Here is a 27,065-nt window from a genome sequence, read left to right on the forward strand (position 1 = left end):
GGATTAGTTATACACGGTTTTAGAGGATGTATTACTAATCCCTTCTATTTGGAGGTATTAGTAATACATATGATTTAATACCATGGGATAGGTCTATGTAAAGACAAAAATATCCCTCAAATCATTTTAATCATTTTTTTTATTTTCTTGATTTTATGTTTTATATTTATATTAGTAAATTAATTTAAATAAATTAGCGTATAAATTATTAGAGAGAGTTGTTTGTTACTAAATAAATTCAATACAATTTTTTAAATGTGAATTTAACATTTACTAATTAAAAGGGAAAATGCATAAGTACCCCCCCCCCCCCCCGCCTCCCCCAACCTATGCCCGAAATCCCAGAGACACACTGATACTATACTAAGGCCCTATTACCCTCCTCCCCCCCGAATTTATTTTATAAATAATTTTCTATCATTTTTCTGCCTACGTGGCACTATCAACCATATAGTTCAAAAAAATTGTCAACAGGCGCTGGACCCAGAAAATAGTGCCATGTAGGCCGAAAAAGGGTAGAAAATTATTTATAAAATAAGTTTGGGGGGGGGGGGGAATATGACCTTAGTATAGTATAAGTGTGTCTCTGAGATTTCGGGCATAGATTGGGGGGGTACTTATGCATTTTCCCTAATTAAAAAGGCAAATATATCACCACATGATGTTTCTTAATTGAATGTATAATATATATATATATATATGTGTGTGTGTGTGTGTGTGTCTAATTATTTGTATTTTGAACAATTTATAAAATTGAATACATATTAAAACTATAACTTGCAATTTTTATGTGTAAATGTAGATGGTTTACTCAATTTTACTAAATATTGTTTACCGTATTATCAATTTTAAAAGTAGATGATTTATCTTTTTTAAATTGAAAAATGTTATTTTGTGAGTGCTAAATTTATTAAAATGACAATTATTTATCCTCAAATAATTCAAGTGAAAAAATAACAATCATGACAACAAAATTGTTCTTCACCTAGCTAGTCATAAGGTCATAAAAAAAATAACATCGTCCGACAATTATCTACCTTGACACAATTACATAATAATACAAAGGTATAATTGGAAATAAGTTTTTTATAGAGTTTTAATCCAAACACAAGATGAAGTAGGAAACAATGAACCAAACACTTGATAAAAATAAACCCTACATTACTAATCTCTGCACTATTAATCCCTGCACTATTAATTCCTACATTACTAATCCCTACGTTATTAATCTTTGTATCAAACCTCCCTTTAGTTGATAGATAAAACACACTCCCTCTATATCTCTCTTCCTTTGTTGTCATTAGTCAAGAGTGAACCGTGTATTCACACTTCATTTTGAACTTGGATCTTGACTTGCACATATTTTAATTGGATCAAGTCAACTTTCATTTTTAATATTGATTTATCACGCAAAAGAAAATTCAAAATAAAACAAGGTATAATATCACAAATGATCATTCAGCTATGAATTTTTCTATCAGAACGTCACTCAATTTTGATTTTTAATTTAAAAGTCACCAATTATGAATTTTTCTCTAGAAAGTCATTCTAACTTTGATTTTAACCCAAAATCATTCAACTATGAAAGCGATTTTTGGGTTAAACATCAAAGTTAAGTGACTTGAGAAAAACCGTATAGTTAAGTGAAAAAGTTCATGGTTAAGTCACCATCCGTGAAAATTCTAGGTATTTTCGAGCAATAATTGTCTCTTCGCCCCTGTTATTTCGCGGAAATGTTGTACTAATAGAAAAGGACATTTTCAGTCAAATCTATAGTTGTTACATTTATTGCTTCTCTTTCTTTCTTTCTTTTTTTCTAATTATTTCTCTGTCCATAAAAATTAAGATAAGGATTAGTTCAAAGCATCTTGAATAGTATATCATTTAAACAAGTCTAAAATTTGAAGGAAGACTTTTCCAACTGTGACTCAATCCAATAAGTAGAAAAAATATCAGCAACTACAAAATTAACCAATTCTGTTTGTAAAAAAAATTATCTAATAGAGGAAAATGGATACTGAGAAGAGACTCTATGAAGCTGCAGTTAAAGGAGATGTTAGAGTTTTACAAGAATTACTTCAACAAGATGCTTTAATTCTTGATAGACTTACCTTAACTTGCTTCAATGAAACACCTTTGCACATAGCAGCACTGCGTGGTCATATCGAGTTTGTGAGGTTAATTCTGGCTCAAAATCCTCAGCTTGCTGCTGAATTGGATTGGCGAAAGTCATCTGCTCTTCACATAGCTTCAGCCAAAGGTCACTTGCATATCGTCAAGATGTTGTTGTTGGTAAATCCTGAATTGTGCCTGGTTTGTGATCGTGATGGTGGAAATCCTCTCCATCTTGCAGCTATCAAAGGTCGAGTTGAAGTCATCAAAGAACTTATACATGTCAGGCCTCGTGCAGCTCTAGGAACGATGATCAATGGAGAAAACGTTTTGCATTTGTGTGTGAAGCATAATCAGCTTGAGGTTCTGAAGGTGCTAATGGAGATTGAATGGGACCGGGAGTTGTTGAATGCGAAGGATGGTAATGGACACAACATTCTGCATTTGGCTGTTGCTGATAAGCAAATTGAGGTATGACTTTGTTCCTTAGAAAAGAAATTCGACTTCATTTTCTTATAAGCAGTGTCGTTATTAAACCATTTACCAATAATTTTTGCAGACTGTGAAGTACTTGCTGAAGACACATCAAAATGATGTGAATGAAATGGATGCAAATGGGAATACATCATTAGATATTTTAGTACAGAGTCGTAGGGACGTGAATGATCTATCCATCGGTGAGTGTCTTCGAGAAGCTGGAGGTTTAAGAGCAAAGGATATTTCAATGTCCATCATTCAACATAGTACCAAAATTCCTAATGAATCTGGTGGAAATAACCATTCTCCAGTATCTTCAGCACCAGTATATTTAGGAGGAAATCAGGCGCCATCAAAAGGCGATTGGCTTTCCAAGAAACGCGAAACAATAATGGTGGTGGCCTCACTCATTGCAACCATGGCATTCCAAGCTGGAGTGAACCCTCCAGGAGGTGTTTGGCAAGAAAATGGAAAATTGGATGATTGGAGAAGACCCTTACATAAAGCAGGGGAATCAGTAATGGCTTATAATCATGCAAAACCATTTCGATATTTCCTTCGTGTCAACACCATTGCCTTTGTCTCTTCTCTCAGCACAATCTTGCTGCTGATAAGTGGATTGCCCTTCAGGCGTAGGCTTTTCATGTGGGGTTTAATGGTTATAATGTGGTTGACAATTACCTCAATAGCACTCACTTATGGCATAGCAATTTACATCATCACGCCAAGGAAGGACAGGGAACCACTTGGTCAGATCATTGAAATGGGAATAACAGTATGGTGTGGCTTAATGGCACTACTTCTACTTGGTAACACAATACGTTTGTTGCTTGTATGGCAGAAAAAGAAGCATGAAATAACAACAGCAGCAGTACAAAATTTTTTTAATTCAGTTTATGTCAATGTTTGATCTGTTGCATTGATAAATAGGAGTCAGCATTAGAAGAAATATTAATGATTGTTTTGAGAATCTATTTTCAATGTCATATGTTAGAGTTAAAAGTATGGCAATTGCCAAATCCCAGCCATTTGAAATTTTATCACTAGATATTGATCGAAGTCAACTCTTAACTTAGAAATTTTCAAATTTCCGTCCAACGACTCAAATCTCATCCTTGAAATCCGAACCAAAGGTCGTCCAACCAACCCAAAAATCACATTCTAGAGCCAATGAAACGGTCAGAATTCCATTTCGAGCTCGTCTTCATCAAATACTAACATAAGTCAACCTTTCCTACTTCCAAAATGAAAAACTGTCATAACTCCTGTCCAAATGCCTCAGGAACCATGCAACCAATTCCCCAGACCAAAAATACCCAAATCAAACTACGGAGAGGGGTAAAACAGTCAAAACACACAAATTGAAGGTTTATTAGAGTAATATTGGAATATTACAACCTTTACCAGCAATTTTATTTACATACAAACACGCTTAAGGTTTTCGGAACAAATCTAGTATCAACGAATTAAAATCATGCAATTATTCAAAGTGTTAATACATTAATCACGTGTTGATCTCTTCGTCCTTAGTATTTAATCTCATTGTATCAAGGTATGATTTTCCAACAAGTTGATGACTGAAATATCCCTTGAAGTAATCAGCAACAGTACCAATTTGCTTGAATTTTACAGGATTTCGAGGAGTGATGAGGCTTGATGCTGGACTTAAATAATAGTCCCTTTTTGGTTTAAAAAATGTTGCAATTGATAGTCTCTCCTTGTTTGGATTGAGAACTGGTCGATGTTCAATACCTTTATAAATTTCATTCGTCACTATCTGTACAACAACACTGACGAATTAGTGTACTTGACATAAATATAATTTCAAAAAAAAGTGAATGTTACGTTATCAAGTAAAAGTGTTCTATACTTCTTCACTACTCGTTCAGGGAATGTGGAAGAAAGATATTGATAAGGTGTCATAATGCCATTAAGAAAGCTATTTTTCTTTTCATTTCAAATAGATTGGATAAGATAAACCAAAGTGGTGTTAATGTTCCTAGTAGTGACAATATGGGGAAAATCTCATTAAGATAAATCAAAGTGGTGGTAATGTACATTGTAGTGACAATATGGTGTTAAACAATCTGTTTTTCTTCTCACCTTCTCTCACATAGAGTTATTATTTCTAGTAAATATATAAAAAGACGATTAAATATTTCATACATAAAATTGTGGACAAAATCAATGTTAAAAAGTAGGCTAAGGTTTGGTGAAGGACAAAAAATGTGCCAATATTGCAAACATCAGGAACTATTATTGCTTCATATGAAAACTCAAGGATGACTTTGACTCTTAATTAACCCAAAGATAAGAGACTATTTTGGGTTTTTTTCTCTAAGTTAAGTATATATAAGTGAAGCTCAAAATTTGAAGAAATGACTTGTGGATTACCTCTAACATGTCTCCAACGTTGATAACAAAGGCATTTGGCAAAGGTGTAATAGGTATCCAAGCACCATCTTTCTTGATATGAAGACCTTCCACGTCATTTAGTTGAGAAAGTATGGTCAAGCCAGCAAGATCAGTGTGGGGGTTTAGCCCATAACAACATCTTCTTGAGGACACTTAGGATAGTAATACATGGCCATTGCTTGCTCTCCTCCATCAAAAACTTCACTCAAATCTTCTCCTTTCATTCCTAATGCTATCCCCATTATATCGAATATTTTCTCCGAAAGTTCCTTCAGCTGTGCTGAGTATTCTTCTAAGGTGTCTCTTCATGAAATTAGAGAAAAATGATTTCCAACATAAGAGAATAAGCCACACGATTTGTAGTAGCATCATATCGAAGGGTGTAAAAATTAGGTAGAGATCCCTCTAAACTTGACATGAATTATTAGTTGTATATCTTATCAATTGTCTTAATTATTTTCTGAAATTTGTTATTTGATTGCCTTTACCATCTAGATGTGGATGTGGCAAAGAGCGTGACTAAATTCTTTAAAGATTATAAAGAGGGAACAAACTCTGACCAAGTTTTCTTGTGTGAGAGAGAGTTTCTTCGAAGAAAATCAAATAATGTCTTACAAAATGGAGAGGGAGACTATTTATAGCCAAAAAATTGTTACAGTAAAAGTGCTACAGTGTTGTTACAATATCACCCACAATAATTTTAGCCCATCTTTACTAATGTCATGGATGACATAATTTTTATTTGTCATTGTCATGCTAAGGTAGCTTAAAATTTATGCCTTCTTCATTCTCAGATTCACATTTGTTTGATGTTTGTGATTGATTGCTAGGGAGCTCAGCTTTGATTTGTTGGAAAAAAATTCATCTGTTGGAGGAAGTCTGCTTTACTGCTTGAGTTGGCCCTAGTTGTGCAGTTACAATTGAGTTTTGTTGTAAAAAATAAATTTAAGCGACATTTGTTGGGATTAGAGATCCTGGATTCTGCATGAATCATTTTTCTATTTCTGACATACATACTTCTGATGGATTTCAACTGAAATAGAACATGAAAGCGTAAGCTCGTATTCTGGGCCGGAGCAATGAACCTATTTGAACTTATATCATTTACAATAGCCTTGGAGAGACAATCATGAATATCCTCTATGTCATCTGCCTTGTGGAAGACAAATTTTTGTGTATATTTTCATAGAATATGAAACTTGTGGAAAAATTGTAAGAGCATAGAAATTTGGTGTTCTTTGATTATTTTTTTGACAAAAGTATTCTTATCATTCTCGAACTGGTGGTGGAAGGATCTTAGCTTTGTGACCATAAGTAAGCCACCATTGATGTACAAATCATTGAGGGAATTCAGAGACCAACTGTTTTCCCCAAAGGAGGAAACCAGAAATATTTGTTAGTGTTATTTTGATAAGTGAAGACATTCATCTTTGCTCTTCGATAATCAAAATAATTATAGTTTTGAGGTTTAAACGGCTGGAAAAGTCTTTTGTACTTGGCTGGATGCATATCTCATTCTTTAGGTGAGATTATTTTATTAATCCATATCGTGGCATGGATAACATATGTTTGTGTTTGTTTGTCTTTATGAGGTTTAAACAAGCAAGATTGGATATTTGTGAGTATTGATTCATAAAATTTCTATGTATATGCAAGAGTTTTTTGGATATAATTTGCAAAGTGTTTTTTAGCTACTTTCTAAGGGTTGAAATGTTAAAATTTGGGTTCAATTGGTAGAACCTATTGTTATGACCAGTGCTAGCAGAAGAGATTTAATTAATCAATATCTCTTTTTCAAACGTATGTTCTCTAAAGTGGCAGTCAAAAGCCACACTTCAATTTCTTCTTCTTGCACTGTGTGGCTGCTACTAGCACCATCAAAAATACGCTGGAGATGGAAAGCTCCATCAACTTTCCATTTATTTTTTCACAAAACACAAGCACGATATGTCCAACACCAAGCAAATCAATTTTTTCACTCACACCTCAATAATTTCTTTCAGCAGAGGATCCTTCTCTGGTAACTCGACCTACTTTAAAAATTATAGTGTATATCCGCTAATACAAATTAAACTCGAATTTTGACATTCCAACCCCTAGGAAGTAGCTAAGAAAATACTTAGTCCAGAACAAATTTAATCCAAAAAACTTCTGCGTATATACATATAAATTTTATGATTTCATACTCAATAATGTCCGATCTTACTTGTTTAAACCTCCTAAAGACAAACAAACACAAATATATGTTGCACATATCACAAGTGTAGATTAATAAAATAATATCATCCATAAATGGGGCATGCATCCAGCAAAGTAGAAAAGATTTTTCCAACTGTTGAACCTCAAAACTATAGTATCCTAAAGTAGTAAGATTTGTGTAAGTTATCCATACGTTTCTATCTAAAGTTTACTATTAGATCTTCTATTTAAGTGTTGAGACTTTATTATTCAACATTTAAATAACGGAAAGCGGCCAAAATTACCCCTGAACTACAGGAAAAGGTCTAAAAGTATCTTTCATCCATCTTTTGGTCTAAAAATACCCTTCTACTCATCTTTTTGGTCTAAAATTACCCTTTCATCCACCTTTTTGGCTCACTTATACCCTTGCAACTAACAACCCTCTCTTTTAAAAAAAAAATACTTATTATGTGTCATTTTCTTATTGAGTGAAATAAAAATCCACCTCTATTAATTTTTTCCCATAATTTATCCAAATCAAAACAATATATCTTTTCAAGATCCAATTTTTATTTTTTTTAATCTAGTAATTTCTATTTTTTATAGCTTTTTAAAAATAATTGTTTTAGACAATTAAAATATTTTTAAAATATTAGTCATGCCACAATTAGAGGGACATATCATATTATCATAAATCCTAAACAATGTCTATCTTTTATTTTATAAAAAAATGATCATTTAATTTTTTTGACTAATAATCTTTATAACAACTCATTGAAAAGAAGAAAATTTTTTTAGATGTGGTAGGTCATAGCCTGTAGGAAAAATAAAAATAAGAAAAGAGAGAAAAAAAATATAATATATTATGGATAAGATAATATTATTATGATCATAATATTATTAATTTGTTTATGATATATTAATTATTTATATTGTATTTAAGATTTTAATGTAATTGATTAAATCTTGGCTGTTAATTTTTCCTTATGCCATGTGTCTTCAATCCAAGTAATAACTTGGGAAAAATAGAGAAAAATTGAGAGGAATCGGATAAAAAAAATCTACAACAAATATAAAAAACTATTAGATTTTTTAATAAAAGATAAAAATTATGAGGTCTTGAAGAAGTATATTCTTTTTGGCTTGGATAAATTATGGGGGAAAATCTAGTTGAGATGGAGATTTTATTTCATCTAATGAGGAGAATGACACATAATAAACATATATATTTTTTAAAAACAAAATAAAGATAGGAGTGTTAGTTTTAAGGGTATAAGTGAGCTAAAAGGTGAATGAAAGGGTATTTTTAGACCAATAAGATGAGTAGAAGGGTATATTTAGACCAAAAAAGATGGATGAAGGGTAATTTTAGACCTTTTCCTATAGTTCAAGGGTATTTTTGACCATTTTCCGTTTAAATAATACTCTCTCTATTCCTAATTACTTGTCTACTTTTTTTTTTACTTATTCATTTTGACAAATTAAGAAAAGACAATATTTTTTTACATATTATACCTTAATTAATTAATTTTGAAAAAGGTAAAACTTCTTGAAAATCGTAAATTTTTAATTCATCTGCTTCATAATCAATAGAGGTAAAATGACAAACTCACTATGTCAATTATTGTTTTCTTAATAATTATATCAATTCAAAAGTTGACAAGTAATTGAGAATAGAGGGAGTAAATACTAAGGGCTTGTTTGGAAGGACACCCTGGTAATTGAATTTGGTGTAATTACACTGTCTTTCCTGTTTGGTTGGACATGTAATTACTTGGTCAACAGGTATTTGGTGTAATTTGTTGGGGTAATTACACTCTACAATTCATAGGCAAAGGCTGTGAATTGCTGGTAATTACATGGTGTAATTACCAGCTGGTTACTTTTAATTTTTTTTATTTCTACTTTTATTTTTTTTGTTTTAACTTTTTTTACTTATAATATTTTAAGTTCTTTTTTTATTTTTATTATTCTAAAAAATCTTAAAAGTTTATTTTTCATTTTATATTATTATATTTCTTTTTCTTCTTGTTCTCAACCTTACTTTACGTGATTCTATGCAATTTTTTCGTATTATCTATTTCTTTATGTCATGCTTATTTTCTTATTAGCATAATTTTATTAGTATTCTAATTTTTAAATTAAAATAGAATTTATTGTTAAGTAAGGTTATAGAGTTACGTTTTCTTTATTAAGAAAAAAAAATCATATTTATGCATGCTATGTTGAAATTTGTTATAAGAGTATTATGTTAAATTTTTTGTTTTAAATTTATAACTTAGGTTATATTTTCAGTTTCATTTGTTTTAGTAATAATGAATTCACATTGCACGTCATTTTTTAATTAGACTTGATAGATTATATTTTTGTCAAACATTTAATAATTTATGACATTTTATTTATATATTAATCTTTTTATCAAACATGCATTTCAACGATGTTCGTAGAAACTTCATACTTTTAGTTTTTACGATCAATTCAATTGAAATATATTAATTTGAAAAAATATAAATCAATTATTTTTTCATAATATTAGTTAAAGAAAATGTGTTTATTAATTAATATATTTTTTAAAAATAATATATATCTTAAATATTTAATTTAATGTCATTTATAAAGTTTCTTATTTGTCTAGTATAAATTTTAAATAATTAATTTTTATTTTTAAAATTTAATTTAATTTTATGATTGCAATTGTGCATCCAAACAGAATATGTGTAATTACAATGTGGCATTCAAATAGGACATGTGTAATTACAGTGTCATTACACTGTGGCAATCAAACATGTCAGTGTAATTACTAGGCTGGTAATTACTACCCTAATAATTACACCAATTCCAATTACCAGGTGGCTTTCCAAACACCCTAAAAGTCCTCGTCTCATAAATAATTACTAGCCTTCTTTACATAAAAAAATTATTAAATATATGAAAATGTCCAGCTCGATATTCAATATGGTTGTCCAATTATTATTGTACATTAGCTTGATATTGTTGTAGCAAATTATAAACTTAGAGTTTTGAATCCACCTTCATCCGATTACCATATATTGGAGGTGAGAGATTTTAAAAAAATCATCTATGCATAGAACTTAAAGTTTAAGTAAAAAAAGTATAACATATAATTGTACCTTAAATTACATTAATGCAACAGAAAAAAAAAATTTATGTTATGTGCGTAGAACTTGTCATGTATTTACTTTAGAGGTCACATTGAGGATATTCCATTAAAAAAAATGTACGGAAAATGTATTTACCTTAGAGAAAGAGAAAATAGAAGGTGTTTGTTTGAAATAATATATCATATGATCACTATATATCAAATGGTCACTAAATTATTGGTAGTTTTCTTAGAAAGACACTTAATTTTATTTTATAATTCAAAGTTTACTCAATTAAGGATAATTTTCTAAGAGATTATAGTCACTCAATTATTTATATTTCACCTAGAAAATCACTCAATTATTTATATTTCACCTAAAAAGTCACTCATAAATTTAAATAATTTTTTAATTAAATTTTGTTGAAATGAAATCTTCATTTTAAAAAATAAAAAGATACTTATAAAACCATTTAATTGAACCATTATGGGAACCTTAATCCACAGAAAACGTATACTTACAAAAACAATTTTTACGCTACATAACTTTTCAGAAATTAAAAACATTTTATTTTTTTTGGATAATGCGTTCAAAAATGGTCCCACAAAAAACGCATACTTCTACCGAATACAGTAAAACCATACTAAATTAATACTCGGTAAATTAATAATATTTCTAAGATAATATTTTCCTCCTATTCTAACTTGGGCCAATGGAAAAAAATTACACATTTTGATAAGATAATAAAATGATATATTTTTAGAAGACTACTTTATAAATAGTCTCATTAATATTATTAATTAATATTTCTTTAAAAGTACAAATATATCTAAGACAATTTAGTAAAATATGATTTTATAGTCTTTTGTTTTATTTGTTAAAATTTAAATCTAGTTGAAGTTCATCTCTAACTTTCGTTATTGCATCTAAAAATTTCGAGTTGTCCTTTCGAACTGCACCATAAAATTGTGAAGAGTTCTAGATGCAATAAGTGTTTCCTTACGCGTCACTGGTTCCAAAGGTATTGTATCATCTTCAATTTCATCATCAACATTGTTATTTTTTCGATGGTATCCACAATTTCTTCTAAACTCTAGACCTCTGAACATGTATCATTTTCATTCGGATAATCCAACAAATTATTGATGTCTATTTTATTGTGGTAACCGAGATCATTAATCATGAACCTCAAGTTCATGAATGACGTTTTTACAACTGGGTTCATTCAAATTCTCTGAGACGATTTTATCCCCCAAACAAATTTTGCAGTGTCAAAAACTATTTACTAATGTCTCTTGCTAAACATTTGTTGTCCAAGCCGAGGTGGCAAAATTGATAACATTCAAACATATAGCAATTTAATATCATACGATAAAATTTGTTGTGATAATGCATCTTAAAAGCTTTTATTATTCTAACATCACAAGGTTGAGTCTCAAACACTCTTTAAATTAATAAATATTAATTTATCGATTAAATAATATCTCTATAAAATAATAATATTTTATGATCCTACCTATATTAATTTAGTGGGATTTTACTGTAATAACATTTTACCCTACATAACTTTTCACAAAAATTAAATTAATTATTTATGTGTTCTCAAATACAAATAATTAATCATACTATCGAACCATTAAATTAATCAAGCTAAATCAATAAAATAACTTTTCATCATTTAGACATTTTCTAGGAATAAGAATAGTTACTTATATTTTTTGAAATTTAAATTTAAAATAATTATTGAGGCATTTTGTCACTTGGCAAGTTTTTTTAAAATTTATTTTTGAGAAAGGTCATGTTGAGTAAAAATTTCTCTATAAGTATGTTTTTTTCCTGAATTAATCCATCACGATTCAATAAAATGGTTTAAATAAGTATCGTTAATTTTTTTTAACTCTTTTAGCTTAAAATAAAAAATTATTGCCATGAAATTTAATTAAAAGTAATTTAAATTGATTGAGTGACTTTCTTAGTGAATAATTAATAGTTAATAGTTGAATAATTTTTAAGTTATAAATAAAATTGAGTATAATTTAATGACCTTTTAAAAGAACTATTCATAGTTTACTAACTAAACATTATCTCATGTTATTTTTGGTGAAGGTGAAGGATACAATGACTAAATGTGAAAAGTTATTCAAGTTTGGCCTAGTGATTCATGTAATTTTTTTTTAATCTATTTCTAAATATGTATAACAACGATAGTTATTTATCCTTAGTGTCTGACATAATTTTTTGTATTGTAATACTCCCTCCTCCATTCATTTTTATTTATACATTATAGATTCGCTTAAAAAGTAATAAATATAATAATAATTTTATTATATCATTTTTTGAATATAATAAATTCACTATTCTGACAAATGCATTAGCAAAATAATTATTTGTTAATAATAAAGATAAATTAATAAGTAAATAATATTTTTTTTAATTATCAAACTAAATAAGTAAAAAATAAATATCTATTATAAATATAGTAGACAAAAAGAAAATGAACGAAAAAATATTTCAAAATAATATCCTATGATAAAGTCATTTGGTGCTGACTAGGCCCATGTCATGATGACCTTCCAATAATTAATCAGTCTATAGGGTTGATAATAATTACCTGTGTTTAAAAAAAAAGTGATCTAGTTTGACTTGGTATAGAGTTTAAGAAAATAAAGAAGATTTTTAAATTTTATGATTTTAAATTAAAATTATGTCAAATATACACAATTGTTCTTTAATCTTGTGACCTTAAGTATGCAACATGGAAAACTGAAATTAAAATATTACCAAAAAAAAGAAAAAAAAATTATTTTTTAATAAACTTAAAAAAAAATAGATCATTTCTTTTTTAAATAAATAGAGTACCAAATATAGAGAAAAAAATTACGATAATTAATAAAATAGAGAAGTAAAGATAAAAAGGCCACTACAAAAAGTTGTAGTGTTGATGGGACAAGCAGAACGACGAAAAGTCGTTTGGTTTTTCTGTAAATGGGGAGTGGGGAACAAAGCAATATTTCGTGCAAATCCCAGAAATATCATTATGATTTACAAATATATTATGGGTCCATTTTTATTTATCTATTATATTAAAAATAATTGTTTAATAATATTTATTAAATTTAAAAAATTAAAGAAATAATTTATTTTTTGTATCTATTTTATCCTTGATATTAAATATTATTTCCTCTTTCCCAATTTATATGACTTTATTTTCTTTTTTAATCGATTCTTAAAAGAATGTCATAATTCTATATTAAGTAACAATTTAACCTTAAATGTCTATTTTACCCTAATGAAAATGATTTATAGCACACGAAATCATTCATTTTAGACTATACATTTTAAAAGTTTTCTTTTCTTTCTTAAATTTCGTATCAAGTCAAAGTACCTCACATAAAATGGAACGGAGAGAGTATTTAATATCTAATACATTTTCCAAAACATTAAATTTAATATATTCAAAAGGCCATATAATACTCCCTCTGTCCAACAATAGTTGTCCACTAGATTATTTTGGAATGTCCAACAATACTCCCTTCGTCCACAATTGTTTGTCAGGGTAAGGTCATGCACATCCCTCAAGGAAAATTTAATATAAGGTGTAATTTGACTAATATAACCCTACTATATCAAGAATACCAAAAGTCCACATAACTTTTCAATCGAACTACACAATCATTAAGGGCAGAATTGAAAAAAAGTGACTAATTATTTCTTGATTGTTTAAATTGACAATTAATCTTGGACATCTATTTTTAGTATACCTGCCAAACAATTGTGGACGGAGGGAGTACTAGTTAACTTTATGAAATCAATGGATAATTTTACATTTAGTTTCTAATTTTTTCCTTATCATTAATTATAGTCATTTCCCTATTAAATTTTTCAAGACATTATATTTATTAGGAGTATATTCAAAGGATGATATAATAAAATTACCATTCTATTTATAGTTTCTTAAGGGGTGTGTCGAGTTAATAGTGGATAACTATTGTTGGATTTAGAGAGTAATACTATCTATATTATTTATTATTGGAAAAAGGACAAATATACCCCGAACTATCTGAAATGGTATGCAGATACCCTTTGTCATACTTTTGGGATATTGGTGCCCCCGCCGTTCAAAAACTAGAGCATATATACTCTTTATACTAACAGACATACACATGTCATAATCTTATCTACCGACCCGATGTCAGATCTATGAATAAGATTGCGTCACGTGTCCCTATTTAGTCATCCGTTAGAGTGTAGGGCATATATGCTCTAGTTTTTGGACTATAGGGGCATCAATGTCTCAAAAGTATAACGGAGGATATCTGCATACCATTTACGATAGTTCGGAGGTATATTTGTCCTTATTTCCTTTAATATTTTGTCAAGTCAATAGAGTAGTGAACAACAATTATTGAATTGAGGGAATATTTACTAGAAGGTTTGTGCTTTATTACTCTCTCCGTTCTTATTTATATGTCACTATTTAAATTTCACGTCCCTTAAAAATTTATGTAAGTTTACCATTATACCCCTTTTTAGTATACTCTTGAAGTCAAGTTTCAATAAATAAACATAGATTAATTTATATTAATTAATTATATTGACCAGTGGACATGAATTAATCATTTAGTTTTTCTATATTGGTCAAATTCAGACTAATAACTTTCAAAGATAAAATAGGAAGAATAGTGTCATTTATGCATTGACTTTGTGAAATGACAAATATTAAGAATCGTCTATTTTTTTTTATGGACGACATATAAATAGGAATGGAGAGGTATCATTTATGTATTAATTCGTCTATTCTATATTAAGTATATCTAGATTTTTTTTTATTGTTCAAAATTTAAAATAAATATTTGATTTTTTTTTTTTTTCATATTTGTCTTATCTTTAATGAAGTTCTACATTTTTTCAGACCTTCTTAAGTAATAACTATCTACTTTTAAGATTAACTAGAAAATAATCAAAAGAGCAATAGTAAAAAATGTAATTTTAAATTATGTTCTTGAACATTTTTTTTAATGGGTATGTATTACCTGAAAAATTTACTTAATAAGAAATGTAATGAATAGAGATAGATAATAATAATAAAAAAGTTACACCAGCAATTCATCCATACAATTATTGTCATTTAGAGAGAAGAGAGATGTGTACCTTAATGAGAGGGGAAGATTGGGAAACAATTGGGGTTTTCTCAAATGGATAGGAAGAGTGACCATGTAAAGTTTGCCTATCCAGCTGTTTATATTTTGTTCATCACATGACACTAAAATCTGTCCATATCCTTCCATACTTCCTTCAATTTGGCCAAACTTTTTCTTCTCTTCCATAGGTAGATTGAAGAATCGTTGGACTTCTAACTTCATTTTTTCTATTAGTGAACAACTCACTCCATGATTCATCATCTAAATATAAAAGTCATAAAAATCACTATTTTTATTAGACAAATGTTTAGTAGTTATTTTTATAAATATTTTAGTAAATGGCGCAAATTAAGGGCTGTTTGGTTATAGATTTTTCAAGTAAAATTTGACCTAAAATTTGACAAATAGTGTTTGTCCATACAATTTACCGTTATTTGGTAAATATTTTTGGCAAATAACCCAAATTTCCAAATACTAGAAAAAAAAAACTAGTATTTGGGCCATTTCTCATTATTTGAAAACTTTTAACAATTCAAATTCTGAATCAAACTTTTATCATTTACAAGAACACCCTTTATAGTAGTTGTTTGCATTGTTTTACATAATTTTTTATGTGAACATCAAAGTAGTAATGAAATATTCAGTAAATATGAAATTGATGATATGGTTGTTGATGAAAATGATAACAATCGGCTTAGGGTAACAAAGTCACGTACTATGTAATACAAACATATGGTTAGTTTTGATAGTTTTTAAAATTTATGGATATAAATCACATTTTTTAAAAAGGTGAAATATATTTTCCAAATACTATGGCCAAACACATGGTGAAATTTTAATCAAATAATATTTGCCAAAAATATTTGAAAATCTATGACCAAACACTAGCTAATAGTTTTATCTTTGAACCATTCACAACTTTAATAACATCCTTTTATTTGATTAACTTAACTAATTAAATACATTTCGATCTTACGACATGAGTGAAATACACCTTTAAATTCTTGTCAAGTTTAGAGGTATTTTCAACATTTCTCTCGACCTTTTATTAAGAGTTTCATATTTCTACAAGAGTTTGAGACCAATACTTGTATGTTCTGTGGCAGATCAAGGGTGTAGCTAGGTTTAGTTAGTCAAGCAGAATTGTTATGTTTTTAAAATTGTCAATAGTTCGAGGACGAAATTAATAACTTGTGGAAAGTTTTGGAGTGTTTTCAATATTTTTCCAAAAAAAAAAAAGTACTTCTAATTATTTTACGTAGATAAATTAGTGAGTTTCCTACTATTTTAATGAGAATTAGTTTCATTATGCATTTTTCAGTAAGCTGATTTAGGAATTTCACAAAAAGTTATGTTATTATAATAGAATTTTAAAAAAAATTTCTAGTAGCTAGTGTATAAACCTTCAAAGGATTGAATGAATTATGAATGAAATTAACTTTAAAGGAGAGCTGGGTTAAACATGTAAACCAACAAGACATCAATCAAATAACTACTTTTTTTCTCATATTAAAATGTATATATACCTGAAAGAATCCCCAATCTTTGCAAGCAAGATGAAGTTTGTCAAGTTGTGAATGATCATTAGCCAACAACAATTCCATATCAATTACTGGAATTTGAGACAACATGGAAGGTAATAAATTGGAAGCTATTGGTTCCTCTTGATCATGGCATACATATGTTCCTGGTGTATCCATGGCTATGCTGTTTCAAGCTCTTTCTTTGGAGGCCAAATTATATTATAAGTTTTCATCTAATTTTTAAAGAATTTAACTATTGATTGGAAAGTCATCGTCACATCAGCCTGCACCAAACACTTGTATTGGCGCACTTTGCCATCAAGTGGAAATTTAATGCTTAAATTCGTTTTAAAAAAATAATGATTTATTTTTTCTTTTTAGTATGTTTTTTAAAAACTGATTTTTTTTTGGTAATATTTTAATTTTAGTTTTTCACGTGGTATGTTAAAGGTGACAAGATTAAAGGATTGTTTAGGACATTTGATAGTATAACTTTAATTTAGAACCACGAGGTTGAAAAGTTTTTTTTTTTTTTTTTTATTAAACTTCATTTCAAATTACCCCCTCCCTCCTTTTAAAAAAAATGATTTCACACCTCATGTTTGATATTTGTATTGAAATCTGACTATTCAGCATTGTGTCTGGATTCACGTCCCGTAAGACCCATTCAGAGAGAAGTGCTCCCTATATAGTATTTTTCATATCCACGGCTCGAACTAAAGATCTCTGATGAAAGAAGGAGCAACCTTGTTGGTGGTTCCTCCTTCCTATTTACTTGAGCAAAATAAGAAATAATCATCTTAAAGCAAGTGTAGTCTCAGAAATTAAAGATAAAAATTGTATAATTTTCCAACTATAATCCTTTATTCCATATTTTAAATAATGTTTAATTCTCAAGAAATATTTATTAAATAGAAATAATTCAATAAATTATACATTGTATTTACTATCATATTTTTAATAGACATGACTTTTACAAAAATAAGGTCTATTCTATGATAGTGAAAATAAGAAAATACACGCAAAATGGAAAATGAAAAACAAGTAGACTCCATCGTTTTCTAGCTTTCAAAACAATTACATAATATACTAGATAAAGTAAAATGGAAGAAATGTCGTAACTTAAACATTACCTTTGACTTGGGGTGTGTTTGGTACGAACGAAAATGTTTTCTTGAAAACAAGTGGATTTTAACTTATTTTCTCATGTTTGGTTGGTGAGTAAAAAAATATTTTTTAATGTTTGGTTTGTGAATGACAAATATTTTTCAGAAAATATCTTTCATTTTTGGCTTGAGACTAAAAAATACTCTTTAGGAAAATAATTTCTTATTCAAAAATCAACCCCGATAATTGATCTAGGACCTGACCCCGATACCCAAACTAGGACAAGACCCTGATAACCATTCAAAAATTCAACCCTGAGATTAGACCCAGGACCTGACCAGACTTTCGACCTAGGATTTTTTTTGAAGCAAATTTATCACTAGACAGTGTCTAGCGGCCTTTTATTAAACATAAAAAATATCAATAGGGACAAGTACAAGCAAGGGGGTCAAGGCCTTGCCTTATCTATATGATTTTTTTTTTCAAAAACCATTTCTTTAAAAAAAATTTGATGGGGTCGCGGGGGAGGGGGGGTGGGAGCGGCTGGGATTAGCATAAAAATGATTTTTTTTAAAATTTGAAATATTTTTCAAAAGCAATTTTTTTTCAAAAAAAAAGGGGGGGGGGGGGGTAGGGGTGGGATTGGTAATTTGAAATATTTCCCAAAAACAATTTTTTTTTTCTTTAATTTTTTTTGATGGGAATGGTCTGGGTAGGGGTGGGAGTACGGGTAGGGGGTGGCATAAAAATGAAAAGAAAAATTAAATTTGAAATAATTTCCAAAAACAGTATTTCTTTTTAAAAAAAGTTGATGGGGATGGCGGCTAGGGGGTGGGGTAGCATAAGAAATGAAATTTTTTAAAATTTGAAATATTCTTAGAAAACAACCTTTTTTTTTATAAAAAAAATGATGGGGTGGATAAAAAAAATTGAAATATTTTCCAAAATAATTTTTTTTTAAAAAAATTGATGGGGCGGGGGGGGGGGGGGGTGGTGTAAGAAATAAAAATAAATTAAATTTGAAATATTTTTCAAAATGATTTTTTGGAAGGGTGGGGGTAGGGAGTAGGGTTGGTAGGGGTTGGGTAAGGTAAAAATAATCTTAAATTTGAAACATTTTTCAAAAATATTTTTTTTTTTTGTTTAAGGGGGGTGGGGGCTGGGTTGGTGGTTGGGATAAAAATATACTTGAAATTTAAAGTATAAGAAAATTTAATTTTTTTTTTTGAATGGGGAGGGTCGGCTACGGGAGGGGGCGGGGGGTTATGAGGAGGGTAAGAAAAAAAAAAGGATAAAGTAGAGTTTTGGAAAATGTTTTCCTCAATTTTGGAAGGGAAGTCATTTTCCTTAAATTTAAGGAAAATGAGTTGATTTGGAAAACATTTTCCAAACATTTAAGCCAACCAAACATGGAAAAATTGGAAAATGTTTTCCTTCGTACCAAACACACCCTAAATTTACAAATAGAACATGACAATAGAAAGAAAGAAAGATAAATCCCTCCGTATGTAATTGTGAGATTAATTAAATAATGTTTTGACATTACAAGAAATTAGCCAGGCTCTTTTATGTGACTAAAAATTGTTGGCTAATGTTGCGAAAATATCCTTAGCATAGAGACAATAGTGTTGCCATAAGAATTTCTGATTTTAGTGGTGCATTTAGTTGCCTCAAAACCCTTTCTTTCAACGACTTTTATCGTAATCAATTTGTATGGGGTAAACTCAAATCTATCTATATATAAAAGAAGAGGAAAGAACGCCACATGTCAGCGCCACAATTAATCTCAAAATTTCAGTATTTAAAAAGTCAATTTAAAAAAAAAGTTTTTTTTTCAAAAAAAAATCCACATGTCAGCAATTACTAAGAAAACTGCATCTTTCTGTTCTTCAAAATTTGATTTTAAAATTTTTTTAAAATGTAACTTTCCAGTTAATGCCAACTGTCAACAACAAAAAAATTAGGATTTAATATTTTTAAATAAATACACCGTTTCAAATATTCAATTAGTTCAAACTTTTATTTAAACTTTACATTTTTATATATTTTTTTTATTTAAATATATGTCAAACATAAAACAAACTTCACAAACTGTATTTCTTTTAACATAATAAAATACTAATAACATTTTTTTTTTAAAAAAACAGTTAAGTAATCAATTATTACATTTTAAAAAAACATTTATTACATTTGAAGAATTTTTTTTTAAAAAAATATCAATCAATTCTTTCATTTAAATTTTTTTTAAAAAAAATTCTAAAAACAAGAATTGTCATCCTATTTTCTTTAATATTTGCATTATATAAAAACAAATAATTTACAATTCTTTTAAGAAAATATGCAAAATTTATGGAATTATTAAAATTAATTTAAAATCTGAAAATAAAATAAAAATTGTTAACACTCAAAAAGATACAATTTACCAAAAATAAATAAATAATACAATATAAAATTAAAAAAAATAAAAAATTACGTAACTCAATCTTAGGTCTCCTTTTTTTACTTCATTTTTGAAAATGATAGTTATCCAAATTAATATCCAAACGGATAAGTTTTTGAAAGTAATAAATTTTAAAAGATAAAATTGTATATTAAGTATTAATATGGCAAAACACCCGTGGTTTTGTCGGTCTTCATAATCCATCCACAGAGTTAAAGAAAATTGAAAAAGCAAGAGTGATCAACAGTTGGAACTTTATTCTTTGAATTTTATGGGATTTTAAAGTCTCTAACACGATATGATTTTAAATTTACATCTTAAGTTGTATAAAAATGTGTTTGATAGGTTGAGAAGGTGTCATGACTTGAAATTAACGACATAATTTGTTCTTTTATTGAGTTGGCTAAAGGAGAGTCGAAACTATGTTTTGTACTTATCATAAACAACTAATAAACCTTGGTGAATCAAGGGAAAATAAAGAATGTACAATTATTTTAATTCATTTTAAATTTATTTTTTTAAGATATGTTATTATTTAATTAGACCCACTATAATTATCTTTAGATCTAATCATTAACTTCAATAGGTACTCTAAACATGCTTAACTATTGCCTTCAATTTAATTGATTCATTTAAAAGGAAAAAAACTTTTTTTGGATAGTAAAAACAATTGTTCTTAACGACTTATTTGAGTTGAGTTTTTATGCTCTCAAATTGATACGTCATATTCTTTTTCTTTTCATAAAGGAATTTTATATCACTTGCTGATGTTTGAAGATATTGACATATAATTATTTGATAATTTTTAATTAAATATTAAATAATTAAATAATAATAATAATAATAATACTAATAATAATCTATATATGTAAAAGGAGAAGAAAAAATGCCTACGTGTCAGCACTTAAAAAAAAGAGAATTTAATAATTGTTAAATTAATTTAAAATCTAAAAATAAAAAAGAAAAATTACAAACACTACAAAAATAAAGAAAAAATCAACAAGCAGTTTTTACAGCTTTTTTTAAAATTCAAAAATTTAAATTTACCTTAACTTTTTACTGTTTTTTAAAATGATTTAAAAGTAGTTTTTACAACTAAACGATAAATAATTTTAAAACAGTTCGAAAAAATAGGATGCATAATTCTTTTTTTGTGGAATTAATTATCTGTACTTTTTTTTAGATATAGAATCTTTAGAAATAAATAAAACTACAAAAGGGATTTTAAAATTAATAAGGTATAGTTAGATAAATGCCATCCAATTCAAAAAAAAAAAATTACCACCCACGTTTGCCAAGTGCAGGAAGACCAAACATCAAATTAACACATTCTAAAACTTACTTAAATTAACATTATAAAAGGAGAAAAAAAACATTGTCACTTTGGTTATATCTCTAAATTTTTCCAATTAATTTTATTTAAAAAAAAAACTGTTGTGCATCAATCATTTTAAATAAATAAATAGTAAAAGAGCCCACTAACTAAAAGAAACGGTTATAAAGATATATTTTATTTTAAAAAAAATATAACTGATTCTTTAAATTAAGTAACCAACTTACATATTATTAAATTTTTTTTTTAAAAATGAAAAATTAGTAATTTTTTGTATTTGAATTTAAAGTGGTTATCTAAAACTGCTCTATCCATTACCTCTTTTTTCTCTATATATACACAATTAAGAAATTTCAGAAAGTTAAATCCATCAATGTTTTCAGAAATATATGCAGATTGATAATTCGGCACAATTGGAAAAAAGTACATTTATGGATATTGCTTTTATCCATTTGCTGATTTTATATTTAGTTTGATTTTTGTTTCAGATTTCTTGAGACTTAACATTATTTTTTAGATTTCGAGAATTTATTCGGCGTATGATTCTATAGTGTGAAAATTTTCTTTTTCCTTGCACTTTCTCAACATATATTATGTAATCATTGCAATTTTTCATATTAATTTTATTGATTAGTTTGCAAGTTTAAGATATTCATTCATATGATCTGTACCACTAATATATTTTGATGAAATGTTATCACTAATTTAAAATGAGAGTTCACTAGAAGAAGAAACTCATGAGAAGTTTAAGTATTATATCCACAAAATATGTTTGAATAGAGTATGAGAAGTTTAAAAATAATTTTAATTATCTTTTGTGATTTTATTTTTTACAAAAAACAATTTTTTAAGTTTGCTGATTTCCTTATTCAAATACAAATATGTATAATATATTGTTTTGTGGTCTTGCATGATTATTTATACCAGTGATTCGATTTTTTTTTTGACAAAATAAAAAGTTAAATATGTGATTGGATATTATCACTAATTAAAAACAAATTCAGAAGAAGAAGATACATATAAGGATGTTGAACACTATACTTATATGTTGGTAAATCAATTTAAGTAAAGCTTAATCAATGGAATTTTTTGTTTTTAAAAAAATCGTTATATCAATTAAAATCGTGCATATAAATTTAAACAAAAAAATAACAAATAACTTGACAATTTTGTGTCGTGTCATATGTGTAGTAAAAGAACTATATTGATTGTGGTTTGTTAGATCGTCATGTAATTTTTGTTCACCATCTTATTTGGAGATTCAAGTTTGAAAAAATCCTAATCTATTTGGAACATATTGGTGTTATGAGACGTATTTTAAACACAGTGTAATGACTTCTTTTGTTTCTTTCTATACTAACATTAAAATTTAAACGTGTGTGATATTTTTTTTGGAAAAATATTTTTAACTATCTTTCCACAACCTCCTTATTTATAGCAAGACAATGATAATATTAATAATAATATTTATAATATAATAAAAATAGTATTAAATTAACTAAATTAATTTAAAACCCGAAAATAAAAAATAAAAATTACAAATATAAAAGGAAAAAATTTGAAAACACGTAAGATTATTTTTTTACACCATAAAAGTAACCAACTCAACTTTTTTTTGAAAAAATATTTTTAATTATCTTTCCACAACCTCCTTATTTATAGCAAATAAATAAATAAATAAATAAATAATAATAATAATAAATAATAATAATAATAATAAATAATAATAATAATATTAATAATAATAATAATAATAATAATAATAATAATAATAATAATAACAACAATAACAATAACAATAACAATAATAATAATAATAATAATAATTATCAAATTTTAAAATTCGAAAATAAAAATAAAAATTACAAATATATAAAAGGAAAAATAACTGGAAAAAACATAATACTATTTTTTAAAACATAAAAGTAACCAACCCAACTTTTTTTTTTTTTGGAAAAATACTTCTAACTATCTTTCCACAACCTCCTTATTTATAGCAAAATAAATAATAATAATAATAATAATAATAATAATAATAATAATAATAATAATAATAATAATAATAATAATATAATATTATTATTATTATTAAATTTGTTAAATTAAGTTTAAAATCCGATAAAAAAAAGAAAAATAACAAAATTTAAAATGATTTTTTTTTTTGAAAAAACATGTAGTAGTATTTTTAAAAGAAACATGGCAGAGTAGTTAAGTGGTATTTGTTTTGTCCGTTATCTAGATTTTTATAATAATAATAATGATAATAATATAAACAAATATAAAATGAAAAAAAAAACAGAAAAAAACGTAACAAACCGATCCACGTAATATTATTTTTTTAAAATTACGACAGAATGGTTACTTTTTGAATTTGAATTTAAAGTGGTTATCTAAAACTGCTCTATCCATTATCTAGATTTTCAATATATACATAAATAAATTTAACTAAAAAAATTAATGGATATATTCTTCAAATGTGTAATGTTATTTGTGTTTCAATTCTTCTTTCTTCATCTTTTTCTTTGGGGGCGAATATGTATATTATTTGATGCCAAAAGAAAAATCGAATACATTTGCAAAGGAATAAGTGAAAGTACAAGCAAGAAGAACAACAATATTTATATAAATCTTATAACACATAATTTGTATAAATTTTTTATAAAGTGATTTATTCATTTAAATCAAGATATAAATATTATTTTTTAAAAATATTTGATTTATTCATATATATATATAATCACACTTAGCGGTCATCTTTAATTTATATTTTTATTTTTAATTGATTATATATGCGGTAAAATTAAATGATAAAAATTTTAAAATATTTTTAGTTTTGAAAGAAAAAACGGGAATACAATATTATGGGCCAAAATTAAACTAAAAAGATGAAAAATGAAATTACGAGGATAATGATGATGATGAAATTACTAAACACGTGCATATTACCAAAATAATTATACACTACTCAAATTTTTAAATCACGTGATAACGTATTATTTATTATTAGATTCCCTTCAAAAGCAAGGTAATTAATAATATTAATTTTCTATTGTTCCTTTATTTTTAAAGTACGTCTATAATAATAATAGAAAAAATTTGAGTCATATCTTTTTATTTAGTTCTTCTATTCTAATATATATATATATATATATATATATAACATGACTAAAATATATATTTTGAGACAATCTATCTAATTATTGTATTTTAGCATTTCGTATTCATTACTCATTTAATTATGTATTAAATAATTTATATAACATTTGATGCTCTTAGCAAATTTGTTCATAATTTTCGGGCTACATAGCATTATGGTTGAAAAAATTATTTTGTTATTGTATGGACATAAAAATTACAAATATACCATTCAAGTATTCAATATGTGTTAAGAAGTGATGAGAAACTTCCTATGTTAATCGCCATAACAATACGCAAGAGTAACTCATGAATGGAAATGTGGCACTCATTAAAGAGCGTAGAGATTCGAGTCCTCTTCAAGGCATAATATTGAGAAATACTAATTTAAAATAATTTTTTCATATAGACAAATGTATAATATATGTTCGAGAATAATATACAACATAATTATTTTCTTTTATATTATCTGCGCGATGGATACGTATACTACTACTACTAATAATAATAATAATAATAATAATTTTCATTATGTCAAGAATTTGATTATTGTAGACCATTATAGCAAATTAGGACTTTTTTATACCATGTGTCGTTTCCAAAAGCATTATAATTAATTGTTTTTAAAATATTTAAATTTGTAAAACTAATTTGCCTATTTTCTCAAGCACATACCCTATCCTCCAATTGCAAATCAGATTATCTCTAAAAATGAATGCATTTAAAATTAACATTTTATTACTAAGTATAACAGGTTTAAAACATCTATAAATTAATTAATAAGTAAAGATTAAAGGTTTTTCTTTAAAACATCTGTGTAGAAATTACATTGTGGACAACATTCTAATAATCCATGAGAAATATGATAAGATTTTATTAGTTTAAAATACAATTGATTTTATGCATCTTTATACTTAAAACAATGTTCCAAAAAGAGAGAAAATAATACTAAGTAAAACATATATAATATATATACGCTCAATAATAATTCATATTAATCATTGTTAAATTAAAAAAATTATTCATTTTAAAATATCCACGCAACGCGCGGGCACGTATACTAATTTAGTAAAAGGAGTGAACCACATCATGATATGTGGCAAAATCGAATACAAATAAATGTATGTGGAAACTTGAAGAGAATGAAAGATTTCATCCTTGATAAATCACTAAGAGCATCGAACGCCAACTCTTGTAAGAGTGACAAGCGACCGGGCATTTGAAAGAGGCTTCACCCATGGAAAACCACCTTACAGTTGGAGGTGATCATATTGAACCCTCGGGAGCTCAACAATCAATCTTGAACTGTATGTCCACCTTCTCTAATCAACTTTAGGTGAAACTTTATACTATTGACACATGCTATAAGACATATAGACTTTTCAGTGCCAAATCATGCCGTCTTTAGACATTAAGGCGACAATCATGACTTTGACATTTTAGCTTAAAGGGAGTGAATTTGATCAGTCTTAATTCATTTGCCTTTAGCCTCTTTACACAAATCCTATTGTTCATCTCAAAAGCTTAAGATGAACAAGACATAAGAACATGTATGCATCCAAATTTTGTATTTTTCTAGTTTATCGCATCATTAAACAAAAATTGTATTGTGTATCTGCACATAAATGCCCAACTTTATAATGATAGCAAATAACAAATAATTATTCTTCATATGATATACGTGTAAGTCCATAAATTCTAAAAAATTATTGACGAAAATTAATTATCAGTTAAAATCAATCATGCTCTGATACCATATATAGCTTAATTTAATTTACATCAGTATTATGAACACGATAATTTTATGAAAAAACATTACAAAATATATCTAAAGCGAAAAACACTATCACAAGAGAAAACGTTAGTTGAAATTAGTTTCTACCTCCTTGCCTTAATTTTACGTTACCACAATCGTCGTATGCGATGAAAAAAGTGTAGAGAATATATGATAACCTTCATGATTGGAGAGAAGGTCAATTTATAAAAATTGTGACTTATATTAATTAATATGATATGTCTATTAAATAATCATATTTAATTGATGAGATTTACACTTCATTAAATATTAATTATAACTTTACATTAATTGAATCACACCTA

The 27,065-nt window shown here is 27.2% G+C and overlaps 2 protein-coding genes and 1 pseudogene across 2 annotated transcripts in view; 1 reads left to right on the forward strand and 2 right to left on the reverse strand.

The window, feature by feature from the left end:
• LOC125825796 (mechanosensitive ion channel protein 10-like) overlaps positions 1-27,065 on the reverse strand; it is a 676,215-nt gene that overhangs the window by 221,894 nt on the left and 427,256 nt on the right. The window lies entirely within an intron of this gene.
• On the forward strand, positions 1,885-3,521 carry LOC125825804 (ankyrin repeat-containing protein ITN1-like). Its single transcript, XM_049505095.1, has 2 exons — positions 1,885-2,583; positions 2,672-3,521. Exons 1-2 carry the CDS (start codon positions 2,011-2,013, stop codon positions 3,497-3,499), a joined length of 1,401 nt encoding a protein of 466 aa, XP_049361052.1. The 5' UTR covers positions 1,885-2,010; the 3' UTR covers positions 3,500-3,521.
• LOC125825814 (probable 2-oxoglutarate/Fe(II)-dependent dioxygenase) lies at positions 4,094-17,174 on the reverse strand (annotated as a pseudogene).

This window comes from Solanum verrucosum, unplaced genomic scaffold (genome assembly GCF_900185275.1).
Source record: "Solanum verrucosum unplaced genomic scaffold, falcon-dt-bn FXZP01000247.1, whole genome shotgun sequence".
NCBI lineage: Eukaryota > Viridiplantae > Streptophyta > Magnoliopsida > Solanales > Solanaceae > Solanum > Solanum verrucosum.